General features: G+C 47.8%; 1 protein-coding gene across 11 annotated transcripts in view; it reads left to right on the top strand.

Annotated features, from left to right (window-relative positions):
- The window catches only part of PAK6 (p21 (RAC1) activated kinase 6), a 38,434-nt gene that overhangs the window by 13,620 nt on the left and 5,167 nt on the right, over positions 1–19,647 (top strand). For 5 of the 11 annotated variants that reach the window (XM_030451055.1, XM_030451052.1, XM_030451057.1 and 2 more), the window contains exons 4-10: positions 74–106; positions 8,632–8,843; positions 11,617–12,225; positions 15,595–16,086; positions 16,306–16,439; positions 18,993–19,119; positions 19,302–19,427. In XM_030451055.1, coding sequence (XP_030306915.1) covers positions 74–106; positions 8,632–8,843; positions 11,617–12,225; positions 15,595–16,086; positions 16,306–16,439; positions 18,993–19,119; positions 19,302–19,427 — 1,733 coding nt within the window. Of the gene's footprint in view, positions 1–40; positions 107–8,631; positions 8,844–11,616; positions 12,226–15,594; positions 16,087–16,305; positions 16,440–18,992; positions 19,120–19,301; positions 19,428–19,647 lie in introns of all 11 variants that reach the window. The other 6 variants (XM_030451060.1, XM_030451061.1, XM_030451062.1 and 3 more) reach the window with 4 other exon arrangements.

The raw sequence follows: 19,647 nt of genomic DNA, 5'->3' as shown, positions 1-19,647 counted from the left end.
CAGTAATGTTTGCTGATGCCTTTGCTTTCTTCTTTGTCAGGACATTAATGCCTTAATGTATTTGGGGACAGAGTACTGAAAAGAAAGAAGAGAAGTTCTGTGGCTGGTGAGTGTGAGTTCTCAGATGAGGCTGGGGGTGTACAGAGTAAGAGAGAATTGCTGAGTCTTTCCCTGCTTTTCTGAGTTTTGTGCTTGGATAAAACCTGGGTGATCCCCTACAAAGCTGCTGAGGGAAGGAATGCTGCTGCATGGTGCTCTCTCAAGCCCTGTCCCACTGAAAAGTCTCATTCTAGATGGTGTGATGAAACTCTGTGTTAATTGTCATCTTTTTCACTGCCTTGGTATGCACATCCTGTGTGAGCAATGGCTTATGTATCTAGCTGCAAAGCTGATCAAATAGTAGAAAGACCTATCAGCAAATAGGTTGCTGAATTAGTACCTCTGCTTCCAGATGGACAGCCTGCTCCCTCTCCAGGGGTTGGTTCTGTCTGGATGCCTGTGAGTACATCTGTACTTGGAGAGAACATCCTGGGTCCTGCTGCTGAGGCTTGCAAACGTGAGAAACGTAACAGCAGAGGCACCACACTGAAGTTTCATCAGGTTTGGAGCTGCACACCCCTGTATGCATGCTGGGCATCAACCCTGAGTTAGCAAGAGCAGCTGAAGGCTGGCCAGTGTGTTGTGCTCCACAGCACCAGTAGCTGGAGAGGGCACAGCAAATGTTCAGATCTTGCCAAGGGAGGCTCTGGACTAGGGGACCAGTTTTCTTTGTTGAAGTAAGAAACACCCCTCTCATTGGCTTCTGAGTTCTAATTGTACAGACTCAATGCAACAGTGTACAGAGCCAGGAGCTGGCTGGTGCAGGTAGTGTTTTTAAGGAATTTTTCAGCAGGGTTTCCAAGCCTGCAGGAGGATTGCTGTGTGGTCTGAGGACCAATGCCCTGAGGTGTGGTCATTAGTGATGATGGTGGTGTTTTGAGACTGATCTTCCATTTGTCTGGCATGAGAGCAATGTGAACAAAAGTAAAATTTAATATCTATTTACCTAAAAAGAACCAACACAAACCCCAAACATCTCAGGAAATTACATTCACCCTAGGGCTGAGCCATTTTAACTTGGAGTCTTAGTAATTAGATTATTTTGTAATTAATAGGTGAACAGAGTGCAGCTGTACACAATAACAGTTATTTATCTTGTGTTGTGAGGGCACCTCAGGTTTTAATGGATAGAGTGTTGTGTGAATGCCCATGGTGTGTGCTCTTCTGAACAGAGCAGCTGAAACTCCTCAGCAGAAGACTTGGGTGTTAGGATTTAGATTTCCCTATCAGTGTGGACAGTAATGAGGAGTAAGGCACAGAGAGTCAGCCAGTGGGGCTGAAGCCACTCTGTCTCCTTGTTTTGGGGTGCACTGCCTGGGCTGCAGCTTTCCCATCAGTCACCCCCTGGGGATGCCACAGGTGAGCTGCCTGGCAGCCTGGTGACAGCAATTCAAGGTACAGATCCCTGCTTGGGAGAAAGTGGTGATCACACAGACTGAGATTGTGGAGTTTTGTTTGGAAGGATGTTTAACTCCTGCATCTTTGTCCCAGGGGTGGTCTGGGGAATGAATCTCTGTGGTGTCTCTGCCAGCCCTTTGCCACGCTGCTGGAGGGAGCAGAGGGACCCAGGATGTGTGTGATCTCCAGTGCCTCAGCTGGCACAGGTCTGCAAGCAGTCAGCTGTGCTCTGGGACTCCTGCTTGGCCTCCTGCCTTGTGCTACCCAAAATAAAAGTCTCTGCTGTACCCATGTGCAGCACAGAGCTGCAGCTTCCCTCTGATAACCCCGAGTGCCCGGGGCAGCCAGCTCTGGGTGGGTGACGTGGCACAGGGGAGCTGTGGAGCTCAGACAGAGCTGCAGGACGTGGCACCCCAGGTTTCCAAGTGCTGTGCCTGGAGCAGTGTGTTCCCCAGATGCAGCCCAGGCCCTGGCTCCTTCCTCTGGCATCTGAGCCAGACTGCCAGATGTGGCCCCTTGCACTTGTCCCAGTGTCACCTCCTCTCTGATACGTAAGATGTTGTTGTTCATGTGAATGTTTTTGGAGGCAGAACCTTAAATGGTTTTATTCTAATCCTGGCAGTATTTCTTTGCTCGTGTTGAATGGAGGGTGGAGGCTTCACAGTGGAGGTTGAAGTGCCATATCCCACCCTGTCTTTCAGCTCTTCAGTGTTCTGGATTAACAGCAAAGTGCAGCCCCTTCTTTTTGTGCCATGGCAATGTCAGTAAACCCACCCAAACAAGGCAGTTACTCTTTGGGGATGGAGCAGTGAGGTGTGCATGTGGAAGGCAGGTGTCAGATGCAGTGCTGGATGGTTTCATGAATCCAGAAGAGGATACAGACACATCAGGTGTTTAAAAGGTGGGAAAAAGGGTCATAGTGCTTATGTCCTAGCCTTACAGCCTGCAGCACTCATCTTGCTGGCTTTGGGTGAAGCAGATTCAATGAGCTGCAGGTTTCTCTTGGTGCTGCAGTGGTATTTGTTAACATCTCTGTTAACCCTCTTCCAGACCAAATACAGATGGGAAAAGGCTAATCTCATAATGAAAGCATTGGACTGCAATTAAGGTTTGGGTGTGATTTCTGTCTGTGCTGCTGGTTTCTGTCATGGTGTCTAGACCTAGGTGGTGGTGTCAAGATCAAACATGTGGTCAGAGCATGTCTTGGCTTCCACCAGCACCCTGCACCCAGGATTTCTCTGTGGAAGCCAGGGTGTGTTGGACCTGGATCTGGATCTGGCCTTGATACGAAGTTAAAAAGCAGCTAGGAGACATACCTGGAAGCTCTTTCAGGTTTGTTAATGTAGACAGAGCTGAGAAGTCCAAGCTAGTAATTTTTTTTTTTCTGTCTCCACTGCAAATGAGGATAATAATTCCTTTTCCTTACCTTTTGTCTGTTTAGATGAAACCTCTGGAGGGTGGGGCCTGACTTCAGAGGCTGGCACAATGGGACAGTGACATTAGGTGGGACTGCTAGGGGACTGGAAATGGAAAACTTTCTTATTTGTTAAGAGAAGAAGCCCTGTAGCATTTGGGACATGTCTGTACTGGCTTCAGAAAGTTCACGAGGTCTTTTCTTTACAAGTGTTTTTATATGTGTCAGAATGAATTTGTTCTTGTATTGCTAAAACACACCTAAATTATGTCACTGAGCAGTGTCCAAAACAAGCTTAGCAAAGAGGCGTTCACTGTCTTTCAGGTTTTAATCCTAATTTATGAGCAAGCAAATGGAGCAGAGGAGAAAGAGGCAGAACCTTTAGAGCCTGTCCAGTGGAGCCAGGGCAAAATAACATTGAGCAGTTGTGCTCTGCCTCTCATCTGTCAAAAACCCATCAGTGTAACAACTGTGTCTCTTCCCTAAGCTTATTTCTAATGTAATATTAATCTGTGTGCTTCTGTGTGTTTGGGCAGGATTTAAAGCATTACAGCAGTTTGCTGTGCTCTGAGATGTTGCTTTGCTGGGGGGGGCTGGTGGGAAAGAGGAGTGGAGAGAAAGGGCAGGAGGAAGGGGAAGTGAGAGCCCAGCAGGCAGATGTCCTCTCATCCTTTGGGGAGGAAAGTACCTAAACCAATAATTTTAAAACTAGAATTGCAGAAGAATGTGGAACGTGCCATCACAACGAGGCTCTGTGGCCTCAGATCCCATTTCAGATCCTTTTGCTTTTCTTTCTCCCTTTTGCTCGCCCTTTGTTGTCATTTCTTGCTGTGTGAAATCACATTTAGATTTGTAAGCTCCTCAGGGAAGTCACCTGTCATTTTTGTGTGCAAAATGCTATCAACATTCATGTCTTGTTATAATAATAATAATCTCAGAAACCTCAGGAGGGCAAACAGTGGGATTCTGGAAGGTAGGGAGTGCAGTGAGACCCCACGTGTGGATATTCAGATGTAGATATCCATGGGCATGCCTGGCATGCATTGGGAATGGGTCCTGAGCCAGCCCTGCATTTGAAATGTCCTGCAGGCCAGGGACCTGTAGAGCAGAGGATGGAAATACAGTTTGCCTGCTCACTGCTGGGTTCTCTGGAATCTTCTTCATCTCCCTACTCCAAACTTTATCTGCATGTTGCAGTTCCTCAGGCCCTGTAGGAAGAGTTCTCCTCCTTCTCCTGCCAGTCTCGTAGCTGGCCAGAGCAGTTTGGCAGATCAGCTGAAGAAGGGCTCAGAAATCATGGAAATTCCATTCTCCAGCCAGGAACCAAGAGCTCTCCCTTGCCCCGGGCAGGAGGGATGCAGCAGCCGTGTCCATGTCCGTGTCCAGCTGGGCAGAAGGGAGCAGGGGGAGGGAGAAGTTGGGTTTAACCTGGGAGCTCCCAGGAGCTCTCTGCTGTCTGTCTCACCAAGTGACAGTGACAGTGGCAGTGAGTGGGTGTCTGACCCTGGCATCTGCACTCCTGGGGAATGGGACTGCACATGAGGAGAGCAGGGAGGGATGGCAGAGCAGGGGCTGCCCAGCCCGGGGCTTTGAGCTCCTCTGTTGTAAGGGCAATCCCTGAGAACATTTATTTGCTTCTTCTCAGTGGGGCTGAGTCTGTTCTGTGCCCTGCTCCTCGGGCTGCCTGTCTCCCAGCCATTCCTCTTCCCTTCCTAACTCTCACTCCTCTTTCTCTCTTCCATCCTTCATCTTCCCACCCCTTCCTCTCATCTGAGCCTGACCCTTCTCTCTCCTTGCCCCTCCTTCCCAGCCGATCCCTCCCCCTGCTCTGGATCTGCTGCTGGGGGATTTTTTCTCATGCTCACTGGCAGATGTGACAGCTTTTGGAACTGTATCACCCAGGAACAGCTATATCTGGAGTTGCAAAACCAGAGGTGGTTTCCCAGGCAGCAGGAATGGATCGCTGAGAGAATTTCAATCTCCGACTGCTTTTGTCTTGTGGTAGAGACTTTTATTATTTATGTTTGTGACATTTCTTACAGTACAGTTGTCAGCAGTGAATGAAAGACTGAAGTCTAGGAGATTATTATAAAATCAGTGTCACAGTATTTGTATTATTAAAGGGATGCTGTCTACATTTAAACACAGGTTTGGCTTGATTTACAAAATCTTATATGCATAAAATATTCTTTTGAATTTCTTACTGAATTAGAAAAGGCCTGATTTATGTATTTTATTTAAACATTCTGTAGCTGTCTATTGGAAATACAAGTAAATAGCTCTTGCATGAAAACCACAAAGTGAAAGGAGCCTGTTTAAATGCAGAGCTTTTTGATTAAATGCAAAGCCTGCCCAGACTATTACAATACACTGGGTTTCAAATAACTATTTTTAGTGTCTGAATTTCATTTGATCTTAATGCAGTGTGCCTTTAAACCACCTGTCTGATATGGCAATGTCTTTATAATCAAAGATTGATGCTGAACATAGAAAGCAAATGACACTGGATACCCAGGGGCATGCTGTAGTTGGAGTTAATGACATTTTGCTGGTTTGAAGCTCTCTAATGTAAGCCAATTAAGTCGATGCAGGCCATGGCAGCTACTCACCCTAAAATTGACCATGTACTTAGGAGATGCTTCTTTCTGGGATTAGGATGCATGTTGTGTAAAGGATCTAAGTGCAGTCCAGGTGTTGGTTGACAGGTAGAGTGATTGAATGTAACTATGCAAATGTAGTGTTTATGTTTATGCAAACTGATGTGCTGGGGTAGAGCTGCTGTTCAGTTTGGGGCCAAAATATCACCCAGGCTTTAAAAATTTGCATTTTGAAGTAGTGTAGCTAAAATTACTCCCCCTGATGGGGAAATGGTTGGAATGCACAGAAACCAATGGACAGAAGAGATGCTAATGGCTGTGCCATTTGTTACATCCCATTTTCCAGGACTCTTTGCCACCTGCAGCAGCAAAAGAGCAAACTTGAAAGGCACTGTTTGCTGTGCCCTGAGTATCTTTCCATGGCAGAGATGAGATGAGGAATGAAGCTGTGAGTGTAGGAGCAGAAGGAAAAGACTGGTTAAAGCAGCAGGATGGTTTGGTCTGGAAATGCCCCAGTTCTGGTGGGTGAAGTGGCTGCCATGGCTGATGTGTAGTCAGGAACTGGGAGCTGAAGCACTTGCTGGAACCCTGCAGAGACACCTCCTGCTTTCCTGGGAGGCTGTGGAAGCTCCTCAGCAGCACCAGCTCTTGGTTTGAGTAGGACCAACAGCATTATAGAGTATCTTTCCTTTCCAGGATTCTCTGCACTTCCCCACTCCCCTGTCAAGAGTTGCCTGGTGCCTTTAGTCTTGATGATTTCTTCATCTGCAGCACCTAAGGGGGCTCAGGGATGAATCTCTGGGTTTGAGTGGTGGCCATACAGACCTGGAGCACACGTGCTCTCCCTCAAGATGTATTTGGGTTTTCACTGGAACATATTCTAAGCAAAGATTATTCTGGCTGCAAAACCTCTTCTAGGCAGAGCAGGTTTTTTCCAGCCTCTCTTGTGTTTTTTGTTTGTCTTTTTTTTTTAAGTTTCCTTGTCTTTTGCTTTCTTTTTCAACTGCAAGGTATCTTTAGCAAGCTTCTGGAGACAGCATTGCAGTGAGCATTGTCAGGGTCTGTTCTTCACCATGGATGGATTGTGTGTTGGGGATTTAGGTAAAGGTCCTCCTGTAACATCCAGACACTTCCCATCCCAGTGACTTGGGGTCATGGGAACCACACCTTACGCTGTGTATGGATTTTCAGGATCTCAGTCTGGCTGTAGGAAGCAAAGTCCTTGCTCACTTGGTGGCTGCACTTTGCTCCCTAAGCAAGTTTTAAGTGGAACAACCTGGAAAACGTTTGACATTTATTTCACTGTGGGGAAAAGGCAGGAGGTGTGCTGAGTTTGAAGAGCAGTGCCCTCCAGAATGGTGTTTATGTCTATAGCACAACATGTTATCTCTGTCTGGGTCCTCTGACCCCTGTAAATATTTATTCAGCACAAGCAGTTGGCAGCTGAGGTCAGGGGAAGAGTGATCACTCCAGAGCTGAAGATCAGGTGGCAGAAATCCTCTCCCTGATGTCAAGGCAGAGGTGGTGTTCATTGCTTTCTGCACAGTGTCAGTGAGAGGCAAATGGATTCCAGTTGTCAGGGGAAAGGGAATAAACAACAAACTTTTTGGGTTTTTCTACTGGTGGATACTAATTGCCACAAAGAAACCTGTGCAGCTTTTTCCCCAAGCTAGAGAGCTTCAGCACTGAGGTACCTAAAAAGTTTTGGCACTGGGTCTCTGCTTGGTCTCATCTCTCCTCTGGCTCTCCTTGAGCAGTTCATCCTGAGCATTGCCAGAGGCATCTTGGAGAGGAGATGAGGAGCTCTGGAGCACTTCAGCTCCATTGCACCCAGGCAGCAGTAACCTGCCCATTAAACATCTTTCTCCCACAGCAAATAGGAAAGTGGAGTTGGAATACTTGTGGCTTTGAAGCCATCAAGCCAGTCAGTAGAGTCACTGAACACTTCAGGGGAGAGGGACCTCAAGATGTGGAGTTCAGCCCCCACTTTCTTCCTTCTGTCCAGCTGGGGCCTCTCTTGTGTTGATTTATCCCTGTTGTCTCAGACTCCCACCACCCTCCCCTCTGCAAAGCCTGGCTCTCCATAGAAAATTCCCTACCTCTGAGCTGTTTCTCCATGGAAAGGGTAATTTCCAACCCCTCCTCATCTCCCAGTCTGACTCTAATGAAGAGGTTGTGTCCATCCACCTCAGGCCTCCAGTTAGACGTTTCCCCACTCTGTGACTTCTTCATTCTCCTTCATATCCTCCCAGTTTCAAAAAGGTCTAAAACCTTTGGCTTTCTGTTTATCTACATATATTGGGGGTTTTTTGGCATATGGTCTAAATTCAGCTTTTTGATATCACTTGTGCCCAGGTATATGTAGGTGCTAGCTAGTTTTGGCTTGTTGTAATTGTACTGGCTGTTCACACAAAGTGTCTCTCTCAGCCCTCAAGGGAAAGGAATCTTAGTTTTTAATTTTAGCTTCTTCAGCCACCTGCTGACAGTTTGATTTCCACCTACCACCTTCTCTCTCTCTCTCCCAGGCCCTCTGTCTGAGCTAGAAAACTTGAGATCCAAAATGAGTCTCGGGCAGCTCATGTTTTGGCAACAACTGTTGTTGTTTTCAAATGGGAATCAAATGTATATTACTTATTTGGAGAAACCAGAAAGATCCTGAGCCCTGTTCATAACCACCTGCTTTCCAGGCTTGTACATCAACACTGCCTTGACTGGCTGGACTCCAGAGCCATTGAGCCCCAGTACAAGCCTGTAAACACATAAATATGTATCTCATCTAAATATATGAAATGTTTTATCAGGCAATATGGATTTGTAGAAATAAAAGGAAGCCAAGTGGTAGGGGTTGAGCTGTAGCTGTAATAGGTCCCTGGTTCTCTGAAACAGGAGCAGAGCATCACAGGGCACTGGAAGGGTCCCTGGAAATCCCAGCTCAGCTCCTGACCTCCTCTGGGTGTTCTGGAGCATGGCATTGCCTCTGTGTCCTCACTCTGACAGCAAGTGATCAACTCAAAGGGCTTGTGCCTGGAGAATTGTTCCCCAGACAGTGTGAGTGAGTGGAGTGATGAGACAAGGTGTTGGTGGCTGTGCAGGAGCAGTGACCCTGTCTCCTCCTCCCACCAGGAATCACCATGTTCCGTAAGAAGAAGAAGAAACGCCCCGAGATCTCTGCTCCCCAGAACTTTGAGCACCGTGTCCACACTTCCTTTGACCCCAAGGAGGGGAAATTTGTGGGGCTGCCCCCCCAGTGGCAGAATATCCTGGACACGCTGCGGCGCCCCAAACCCGTGGTGGACCCTTCAAGGATCACCAGGATGCAGCTCCAGCCCATGAAGGTAAGAGGGGAAGGCTGCCCTTTCCTCCTCCCTGAGTGATGCCCCGGGCCTGTGCTTGAAGCACTGGCTCATCTTTAAGGCAATCAGAACTGCATCAGAAACAGGGACAGTGTTGTCCTGGCTGCAGCAGGGGCTCTGCTCAAATAACCAACCTGTTGCTATAGGCAGGACCTGTGTTTCCCTGGTAGGTGGCAGGGCCAAGGATGTGTGCAGGTGTGGGACAGGGAGGAGAGGAGGAAAATTCATGGAGAGACCTATTCTGCAAGTTCATCATTCTCTTGGGTGAGGAAATGTGGTTGGTAATTAAGTTGGCAGGGGAAGCTTGAGTAGGAGAGAGCAGAGCAGCACTGGCTGGCCAAGAGACAACACCAGGGACAGGACTAACCTGGGGCTGGGGTAAAAGGGTTTAGAACACAGCAGCTCAGCAGAAAGGGGGGATATAGTGATACCAGGAGAATAGCCCTAAAGGCAGGAAGGAGAAACAAATTATTTGTAGATCAGTGTGCTTAGGTAGCTGCTTGGGTGGTTGTTGATACATCTGGACCTGCCCTGTGGAGTGACATATTCACTGTCACCTCTTGGGGAAGGACATGAAGATGGTGACACAATTACTATGTTTAAAGTCTTGTTAGCTTGTGGGAAGCTTTTGTTCCCAGTTAAAAAAAAATCCTGTAGAGGTCTAAAAACTGAAAGAGAAACTGTAAAATAGAGATGTTAATACTTGGATTTTAGGAAGGGATGTGAAAGAAAATAGTTGTCTCTCTGATGAACACATTTAGCTCTTTGTGTACAGTTACTTAAATCATGGGGACTAAATGGGGCTACATTTCACTATAGTGCAAGTATTAATGTGAAATAAAACCTGCAATTTAAATGGCACATCAGGATCTTTGAGCAGGATGCTGATTTAGGAAGGGAAAACTTGCTCAGGAAGAGCAGGTAGAAGAAAGAGGGAGGGGAGGTGTTGTTTTCTGGTTTATGATGTCCTGAATGTGCTTTGGGGTTCAAAACATAGTAGAAGATTGGACTGCAATTCAGAGAAGAGATAAAATGTGTAATAAGAGACCAACTTGGTTAGATCAGGAGCTCTCTAATGAGCTTAAACTGCAGGGAGATTGCTCAGAAGGGTGGAAACTAGGTCAAGTTATAAAGGGCAAACAGAAGAGAAATTTATGTAGGGACAAAACTGGAAGGCCAAGGCACAAAAAGAGATGTTATTCTCAAAGAACATAAAGGGCACTGAGGAGGGGAAAAGGGGGGTGAAGGAAAGAATTTGTTCATTGTGGAAGTTAATAACAGATGACACTGAGGGTTCTTAAACAGTTAAATGATTTTTCTTTAGTCTTTACTGAAAAGGTGAAGTGTGAGCAGTGCACTACCAGGCTGAGCACAAAGGGGTAAGAAAGCAAGGCTAGAGTGAGGAAGAGCATGAACAGAAGTGAGACTTCTGGGATAAATTACATATTGTGAAGTCATCTGGGCCTAATGAAATTCAAGGAACCAGAGATCAGTCAGAATCATTTCAATTACCAGAAAGAGGCTGGAACAAATAAGCAAGTAATCTATTTGCAACCACTTCCTAGGAGATGGCATGGGAATAGCTGGCACTCAGCATGGACTGATCAAGAAAAATGATGCCAAGCAATCCAATTTCCATCAGTCTCAGTGTATCAGGCTTTGGGTCAGGGAGAAATCATCTTTCTCTCCTGTATCTTGACTTCAGTTGGGGTCTTGATCCTTTACCTGTGGCATTCCCACTGTGGTGGCATTCTGTTGAAATTCCTGGTGCTGCTGATTTGCACCAGGTCAGTATTAGGCTGGGTGTAATTAATTGAGTGTCACTGGAAGATCCCCAGGGTTCAGTTACCAATCAGGAGATTGCCATCACTCCAAGGAAGGACTTTCTTCAGGCAGAGATTCATGGAAGTGTAGGAAGTGTAGGAGTGATCCTGTGCTGTGAGTTTCTGTTGAAGAAATGAAACCTTTTGGTTCCCAGCACTAAAAAAGCTGCTGTAAGCATTTCAGTTCCAGAATAAACAAGGCAGAGCACTATGTAATATACTGACAGCTTTAAATGTCCTACTTGTATAGTGCTGTTGCTTGTTTGGATGGAAGCCTTGTTCTTCACCACTTGCTTACATGGCAGATGTGAGCTGTTGTGACCCTTTGTTCATCATTTTTAATTATAATAGCTTGGCAGGACCAAGGGGAGATGCAGTGTTGGAACAGCGTGGTCTTCACTGGTCAGAGTTAAGATGCATTAGCAAAAATTCTAAAGAACCATGCAAGGGGAGGCTGATGACAACACAGCTGAGTGGTACAGGGGAGGAATGAACCTTGTTTTGGAGAAGCAAGGTGATTTTTGCAGGTAAAGCTTAGGGCACGCTGTGACTTCTGAGAACCAACACCCTCAGGAGGTTCCTGAGCCCATGTTAGTGTTGCCCAGCTTCAGCCTTAGAGTCAGGAGAGGTAAAACATCCTGGGTTTGCTCTAACGTTGTCCTTTGGAATGTGAGTGCAGCAGCAGAATTCACTGTTCTGGCTGAAAGCACTGCTGCCCCTGACAGAAGGAGCTGACCCCATGGTTCATTTTTATTTTGATTTTCTCCCCCTGCAGAAAGGACAATAGCAATAAAAAAAAGACAGAAAGAAACATTTCTGGTTTTCTCCTGCTAAATTCCCTGAGTAATCTCTGGCTAGGCAGACAAAATCTAACCTTTGTCAAGATAAACAGCCTTAATTTTCCCAGCTAACTCCCCCTCTGTGTCCCCCAGACCGTGGTGAGAGGCAGCACAGTGGAGGTGGAAGGTTACATCTCCGGGCTGCTCAACGACATCCAGAAGCTTTCTGCCATCAGCTCCAACACTCTGAGGGGAAGGAGCCCCACCAGCAGGAGGAGAGCTCAGTCCCTGGGGCTGCTGGGGGAAGACAGACCCCCAGACATGTATCTTCAGAGTCCTGAAGCAGACTGGGCAGACAGATATGGAAACTACCTCAACTGCAATGGTGGGACCAAGGTGACCCGGAGGCAGACGATGTGGCCAGACTACAAACCCCGACTGGAAGGAGAGTCCCATCCCAATGGGATGGTGACCAAAGCACAGTCCCTTGGGCCTTCAGAGTTCCAGGGGGCTGAGGGCAGCTGCCTCCAGCGTGCCTCTGGGCTGCAGCACGTGCCAGGGGAGGGTGAGAAGGTGGGCAAGAAGAGCTCAGAAGAGTGCTGGCCTCAGCCTTGTCTCCTGAGACCAGCAAACCCCAGGCCCCCGGGGGAAGGCAGCCCCAGCTCCAAATCCAGGGAAAGCAGCCTGAAGAGGAGGCTGCTCCGCAGTGTCTTCCCCTCATCCAGCAGCTCCAACAAGTCCAGCTCCTCCCTGCAGATGAAGGTACAGTCACTGGGGATTTTGGAGCCCATGCGATGTTGACGTTGCAGTCCCAGGGGTTACTTAGACAGCTGAAGAAATGTAATTGCAACCATCACAGGTCCATCCCTTGCTGCCCAGAGTCCTGGCCAGGTGTAGCCTGCCTGACCCTCATGGAATGTGCTGCTGGGTGGAGCTCAGAATGGCAGCCAGGTGTGAGGAAGGGTTGGTGGTGGGGCTGTGTTGCAGAGTGTGGGCTGGGAAGGAGGTAGGGGATTTACTCATCTTTTCCCTTCTGCAGCAGCAAAGGGATAACTCAAATGTTGTTAGAGCAGCAGAAATGTGCTTCTGCCATTTGGGAAATTGCTGTCATTTACATTAGTAATGCATTCTTTTGCCTGTGCAAAATAGAACTACCTGGGGAGAGGAGCTTGTTGGTGAGAGCTGCATCTGCCAAGCTGCCTACAATAGGAACATTTCCATCAGCACCCACAGGCCTGTCAAACAGGGAACCTGGCTGTCAGGGTTGGGTAGGGATGGGACAGCTCATAGCTCTATCTCCCCCAGGAAAACCATCCTGAATGAGTGACTCAGTTCTGACTAAACTAGGAGAAAACCTCTGGTTCCTGGGACTGGGGAGGAAATCCAACCCTACAATCCACTGCTCTGGATCCGTCCCAGGCTGACCCAGCACTTGTTGTCCTCACACAGCTGTTGGGTGGCTGCCAAGGGTGCAAGCCCAGATAATTCCCAGCAGGTTTGGAGTCCCTGACTGTGGAGGGATCTGACAGGAACCACTGGCCCAAACAAAGCTGACTGCTCTGCAGGGTGGGGCTCTCTCCATCCCAGCTTCTTGAAGTTTGCATAAGGATCAGGCTCAAGGCTTTCAGGCAAAGCCTTCTCCCTGCAGATTCCCTGTCCCAGGGAGTGGGATTCTGAAGGAATGCAGTGCTTGTGGAGCACAAACAGCACTTGGTGCTGTCCCTGGGCTGCTCTGTGCTGGAGGTTTGTCTCTGAGTACTCACTGACCACTTCTCCAGCAAGAGTGTCCTTGCCATGCTTTGCCTGAAGGACTTTTCATGAGGTCCTGTAGAGATAGGATGAGGGGGAATGGTTTTAAGATGAAAGATTTAGATAATATCTCATATATTATAGATAATATAGGGTAATATTATAGGTAATATAGGTAATATCTTAAGAAGAAACTTCCCTGTGAGGGTGCTGAGCCCCAGGTTGCCCCCAGAAGCTGTGGCTGCCCCATCCCTGGCAGTGTTGAAGGTTGGATGGGTTGGAGCACCCTGGGCTGGTGGGAGGGGTCCCTGCCCATGCAGGGAGTTGGGTTGGAAGCAGGTGATCTTTAAGGTCCTTTCCAACCCAAATCAGTCTGGGATGTGATGATTCTCTGCTTCAGGACTTTCAGGAGGAGGAGCAGAGGTTACCAGTGAAATGGGGGGGGCTGTGGATGTGCTGGGCTGTGTTTGTGTCTCCTCCAGCTGACTGGGAAGAGAGGGGTAGGAAAGACCTCAAGGTTATCTCATCCATCTCCCTGTTCCAGGGAGGGATCTGTGGCATCCCTGGCAATTGTTCCTTCTGAGGGAAGGAGTGGGAGAACCAGTGACACCTCAAACCAGCCAGAGCCTTAAAATCTGTGTACAGAAGCAGGAAATAATCCTGGTGTGTGGTTAGACAGCCATGTCTGAGCTTGCATGCATGTTGTGTGCCCTTTTGTATGCTCTGGGTTATATAAAACTTTTTTATTTTTCTTGTCTCTGGAGACAAACCAGAAGTTGGGACACAAACACTTGGGTGCCATGAGCATGTCCCTGCAGGACTGCAGGAGTGGAGCTGTAGATGAAGAGGAAGCCACTCCTGACAGCTGGTGCCCTCCTGCACCCTAACTCATCCTTCAGGGCCTCTGTGTGTGTCAGAAGGAGCTGGATGTGTGTTCAGCTTATGCAGATTTTACTGTTGACAGAAATCCTTGATTAAAACCCAAACTGCATGGAGTTAAATCCCATACTATTATTTTCTGTCTGAGACAGAGAAAAGGAGTGCTCTTCCAAAAACTTCTCCATTGGCAGTTTTTGGTTCCCATAACCCCCTCTCATTAACTTTATTAGTAATGTCTCTGAAATGGGAGAGAGAAAAAGCTTATTTTGCTTTGAAGTTTGTATTTTGCCCTGTAATATAAATGATTGGCTTGCTCTTTCTGAAGCTGCTGCTTTGTCAGATCCATTAGTATTTTACATATAACTCAGTACATAATGTATTTCATCCCCAACCTGCTAGATGATGGTGAATTTGAATTAGACAACATTCCCAGGGTGAGCATTAGCACTTCAGGATTTATCCTGCTTGGGAGACCTGTGCTGAGGTGGGAATGTGTATCCTGAAGCCACATTACCCCAGGCTCTGATCTTACAAGATCTCAGCAACTGAGGAGGGTTGGTACTTGAGTGGGAGGTCTCCAAAAGCCTGGAGTGGTTTTGGGGAAGAGCCCTGATAATCCAACTTCAGGATGGGTCAGGTGGAAGGGGGGAGGATGGCTCTGTGTAGCTGAATGTCACCCTGGGCACCCCCAGCTGTCCTGGGTCGGGGTGCTGTGGTGTCTGAGGGACAGGAATGCTCTGCAGGTACCCGTGGAAAGTGCAGAGAGAGTTTTCAGTAGGCAGAGTGTAATTACCCAAAGGGAATTAGGCCAAGACATCAAAGTGATTTACAGCTTTGGCATGAATCCTCTTTCCTTTTATATATAGGAAGATCAGAGGCACAGAGGGATGAAGGATTTTAAAATTCTCTGCAACACACTTTGCCCCTGAGTTTTGGTGGCAAGGTTGGAATGCTTTTTAGCAGCTGGTGTTTTTCTGTGGGTTTTGGTTTTTTTTTTGCTGTTTCTTTTGTTGTGGTTTTCTTTTTCTTTTTTTTAAAGTGTCTTGATTTAAAAGGTCCCTTTTAAACTGCCTTGGTTTGGAGATCCATAAAGAGCAGCACCAATCCTCTAGCTGAACCTTGAAAATTGCATCTGTGGGGCTTCCCCTAGTTCTGCAGCAGACGTTGGGCAGACCAAGAGATAAGAACCTGGAGCTCTTGACTCTGGTCTGCTAAAAAGTTGCCCAGGTTTCCCCCAGAAGCTGTGGCTGCCCCATCCCTGGAGGTGTTGAACGTTGGATGGGGCTGGGAGCACCCTGGGCTGGTGGGAGGTGTCCCTGACCATGCGGGGGGTTGGAACCAAGTGATCTTTAAGTCCCTTTCAAGCCAAACCAGTCTGAGATTCTATTAAAATGCACTGGGTTAGAGTGGCAGAACGTGCAGCTGATTCTTGACACCTCTTTCATGTTCATCTAACCATCCCTTTTTCTTTCTCCCACTTTTATATTTACATTCTTCTCAAAGCCCAACGCCACCTTCAGGCCCCAGCAGTGGGGTTCACCACACAGCCCTGCAGCCAAAGCCCAGTCTCTCCCAGCAGATCAACCTCCCTCCGAGTTCCCCAGGATGATCTCAGAAGCTGGGACCCCCCACAAGTCCCCCCCAGTGGAGAAGCCCATTGCAGTGCCCCCGGGCAGACCCTCCCCAGCGGGCTCCCCCCGGAACCGGCAGACCCAGACGAGTTCCAGCAACCTTCACCTTCCCCAGGACTCTTCTGCCAAGGGCCAGGTGGCCGGGGAGGACCCGGTGGTTGTGACTCACGAGCAGTTCAAGGCTGCTCTGAGGATGGTTGTGGACCAGGGGGATCCCCGGGCGTTGCTGGAGAATTACGTGAAGATTGGTGAGGGCTCCACGGGCATCGTCTGCATCGCGCGGGAGAAGCACTCGGGGCGGCAAATCGCTGTCAAAATGATGGATCTGAGGAAGCAGCAGCGTAGGGAGCTCCTCTTCAATGAGGTGAGGGTTGTCAGGAGGGGAGGGGGTTCTGCTGCCCAACACCAAGCCAGGGAAACAACAGTTGGTGGGAAAGAGAAGGGAAGAGCAGGAGGGCTTCTTGCTGGAGAGGTGGAGGGTTGTGCGTGGGTGCTTGGCTGGGTGGCACCGGGTGGGGATTTGGTGGTGGGGATTTGGTGGTGATGATTTTGTGGTGGTCAGTTGTTCTCTGTGCTTTCACAGGTGGTGATAATGAGGGACTACCAACATGTCAACGTGGTGGAGATGTACAAGAGCTACCTGGTGGGAGAGGAGCTCTGGGTGCTGATGGAGTTCCTGCAGGGAGGAGCCCTCACTGACATTGTGTCTCAGATCAGGTATGAAGCAAAACCTGAACCATCAAGGCTTGTGCTCCCACCTGACAGGCAAGAGCCATAGGGTGGGGATTTCTGGGAAGAGTAACTTCCCTCAGGGATCCTGTGACTGCAGTGCCCTGAAATTATTACACCTCATAAGTGCCATCCCTCTGAAGGATGGAATAATGCCTCTGATACAGAAGGGGCCTCATTGCCAGTGCTGATCCCTTTAGATACCCACTAAGCATCTACTTGATGACCTTCCCTGTAAAACATGGTCCTCACAAAAAGCCCTGTTTACTCTATCTGTTGTATTCTGGCCAGGCAGCTCATTGAATAAGCATTAAAGCAAAAAGAGGGTTTGTTTTTTTTCCAGTTCAACCTTAGTGAGGTTGAACTGTGGCAGAGCTTTGAGATCTGGACTCCTTCCCACATTTCATTTCCTAAAGATAGCAACTATTGGACACTCTCCTAAATTTGTTTTCTTATTCATACCACTTTGTATTGATTAATGACCAAGGCCTTCCTGCAGGGCAAAGACGTTGTTCTCAAATGGCCTCTGGAGTCCCACTCAAGAGGTGTTCTGGAGAGGCAGTTGTGGTGATGGTGTCTTGCCCACCTTCAGCACCTTCCTCCTTGCTTCCAAGCAGTCCTGCCAGACTGGAAACTGGTGGGAAACAGGGAATGGCAAAGACAAGACAGATCCTACCCAGAAAGTCTGTAGGATGAACTTTCCTGTGTTGAAGATTCAGAATCTTAATTGGATTACAATTAGGTAGTTCTGCTAACACTAATTGTATTTTCTTTTTTAATCACAGTAGGGCTTTAATTCACTTACATGCTTTGACTGGGCCTTTGCTGATCCTGTGATGGATTTCAGACATAAATCTTGTTCTGTTGGATTCTCTCTTTTGTATTTGCATCTGTGCTGTGTTTAGGAGGACATAAAAAAAGCACCTTGTCCTTTGTAGCCTCTGCAACTCCACCCTTGAGGAGTGTCTTGGAGACACTTCATGGCCAGGCCCTCCAGCACCCAGTTCAGAGACACATCTTGGGTGCTGAGAACCAAGGTTTTGCTGGCACTCCTGGACTGGAAAGCAAACATTTAGTCCTGGAGAGTTCTGAGCTGTAGCCTATAGCAGAGCCAGTGAAACTCTTGTAGCTTTTAGCCTGGTATCAGAACTGATGGAGCTACAGAAGCAAACATATTCTGAAGAGGTTTATGAAGGGTCTGTGTAGTTTGTATCCATTCTGGCACCACAGCCCAGGCTTGAGTTACTTTATGAAGTCTTCCTTTGAACCTCCTAATGGATACTTGTTTTTCCACATGATGGGAAGAGGATCTGTTACGTCCATAACATTTATCTACAGTAAGCTGGAAGCTTTTATCAGCTTTTCACAGGGAGCAACATGTCCTCATTCCAGTCACTAAGCATTTGCCAAAGGTGATAACTGAGCTGCATCTCCAGGAGTCAGCTAATCCTCCAGTAATCTGTTTTACACTGACTGAAACCCAATCCACATGTGACAAGCTGGAAGTAAACCTCTTGTCTTTGAAGCTCAAAGGTGCATCAGCTTTTCTCAGTGCTCATGCACCATGAAACAAAAAGCACAGCTTCTGGACAGTTTGAGCAGTGGAAGGACAAATTTCTCAGCTGATGGTTCAGCCTCCTTCATAAATGTGTAGGAATTGCTGTGGTGTATTTAGGGCCACTGGTGTGCTCTGCACAGTTCTGCCTCCTGAGCACTCTCTTCTCCTCAGTCTTCCTTGCAGACCTGGATCTGGGGAGGTGTCACTTCTGTGCCCTCCACTGAGAGCTCTTTGAAACAACAAGAGAGAGGCTGAGAGTCCAAAGTCCCCACATGGGGTACTCCAGCTCTTCCTTGACACACTCAGCTTCTGGCATTGCTTGGTGTAAATGCCCAGAGAATGCTGGCACTCCCTCCACTTACAGGAGATAATTTTCATTTCTGACATTTCCATGGAGGTTTTTGTGTTGGTGTTCCAAACAGCAAGAGCTTCTCAAGGTAAGGCTTTGGTGCTCCTACTCAGGGTGCTAACAGAGGGAGCAGTGAAATTCAGCACTGTGTTTCCTGCTAGTAACTTCTGCTACCTTTAGTTACCTGTAAGAGGATCCAGAGTGTCCCTCTGTATTTTCTGTCAAACTCCATGTTTAGATGCTTCCTGGATAAAGTTGCCTCATGAGCAACAACTTTCCTGTAGCTGCTTCCAAAAAAAGCTGTCTCAACAGTTCCTGTGGCACCTTGGCAGTGAGGAGCAGTCTTGCCCATCAGAATTGCTTCCAACAGCAACTTGCAGAATGAATTTGGATGCAAGATTTAAAGTGCAATTTCTCTGTCATTAGACTTACAAAAGCTTCAGATTGCTCACCAGCAGGAGAAAATGTTCTTGACAGTCAGGAGCAGACATAGAAAAGTGCTGTGGGAATGGGCACAGGGAACCAAAATCTCTCTCTGCAGCTCAGCTTCAAAACTGCAGCATGCAGAGGAGCTGGGGGTGAGTGCATCACACCCAGTGCAGTGCTGCTGAACTCCCCTCTCTTTTCATTTCAGGCTGAATGAAGAGCAGATTGCAACAGTGTGTGAATCTGTGCTGCAGGCTCTGTCCTATCTCCACTCTCAGGGGGTCATTCACCGAGACATTAAGAGTGACTCCATCCTCCTGACCCTGGATGGAAGGGTATGTTTGCTCCCACAGGTTGTTCCTGCTGCTGCAGCCTTTGTCTGCTTGGTTCCTTCGTGCTCACAAGCTCTTGTTTGTACCTCATCCTCTTACTCCCTTCATCATCTTTGGCTTTGGGGTTTCCCTCTGTGTTGTTTAAAAACTATTTTTAAGCTCAGTTGCTTTTTCTCTTTGTACAGGTAAAGCTCTCAGATTTTGGCTTTTGTGCCCAGATCAGTAAAGATGTTCCTAAAAGGAAGTCCCTGGTGGGTACTCCCTACTGGATGGCCCCAGAAGTAATTGCAAGGATACCCTACACTACTGAGGTGAGGGATTTGCTGCCTTGCTCCCTGGAGAGACAGCAACTAATATTGTAACAGGGAGGCCACTACTGGCTTTCCTAGGAGGAGCCTCTAGACTCTATTTCAAATATAAATACAGCTATGACTACAGATGTGATTGTGATGGTATCAGCATTTCCTAAACCAGGAGAAACCCAAGTTGTTTTGCTTCTGGGAACAAGGTGTAAACTGACTCCATTCTGAG

Source organism: Calypte anna, chromosome 5 (assembly GCF_003957555.1).
Source record: "Calypte anna isolate BGI_N300 chromosome 5, bCalAnn1_v1.p, whole genome shotgun sequence".
In the NCBI taxonomy this organism is placed as follows: domain Eukaryota; kingdom Metazoa; phylum Chordata; class Aves; order Apodiformes; family Trochilidae; genus Calypte; species Calypte anna.
The sequence above is the reverse complement of the archived record's forward strand: the minus strand, read 5'-3'. Positions and strand labels throughout refer to the sequence as shown.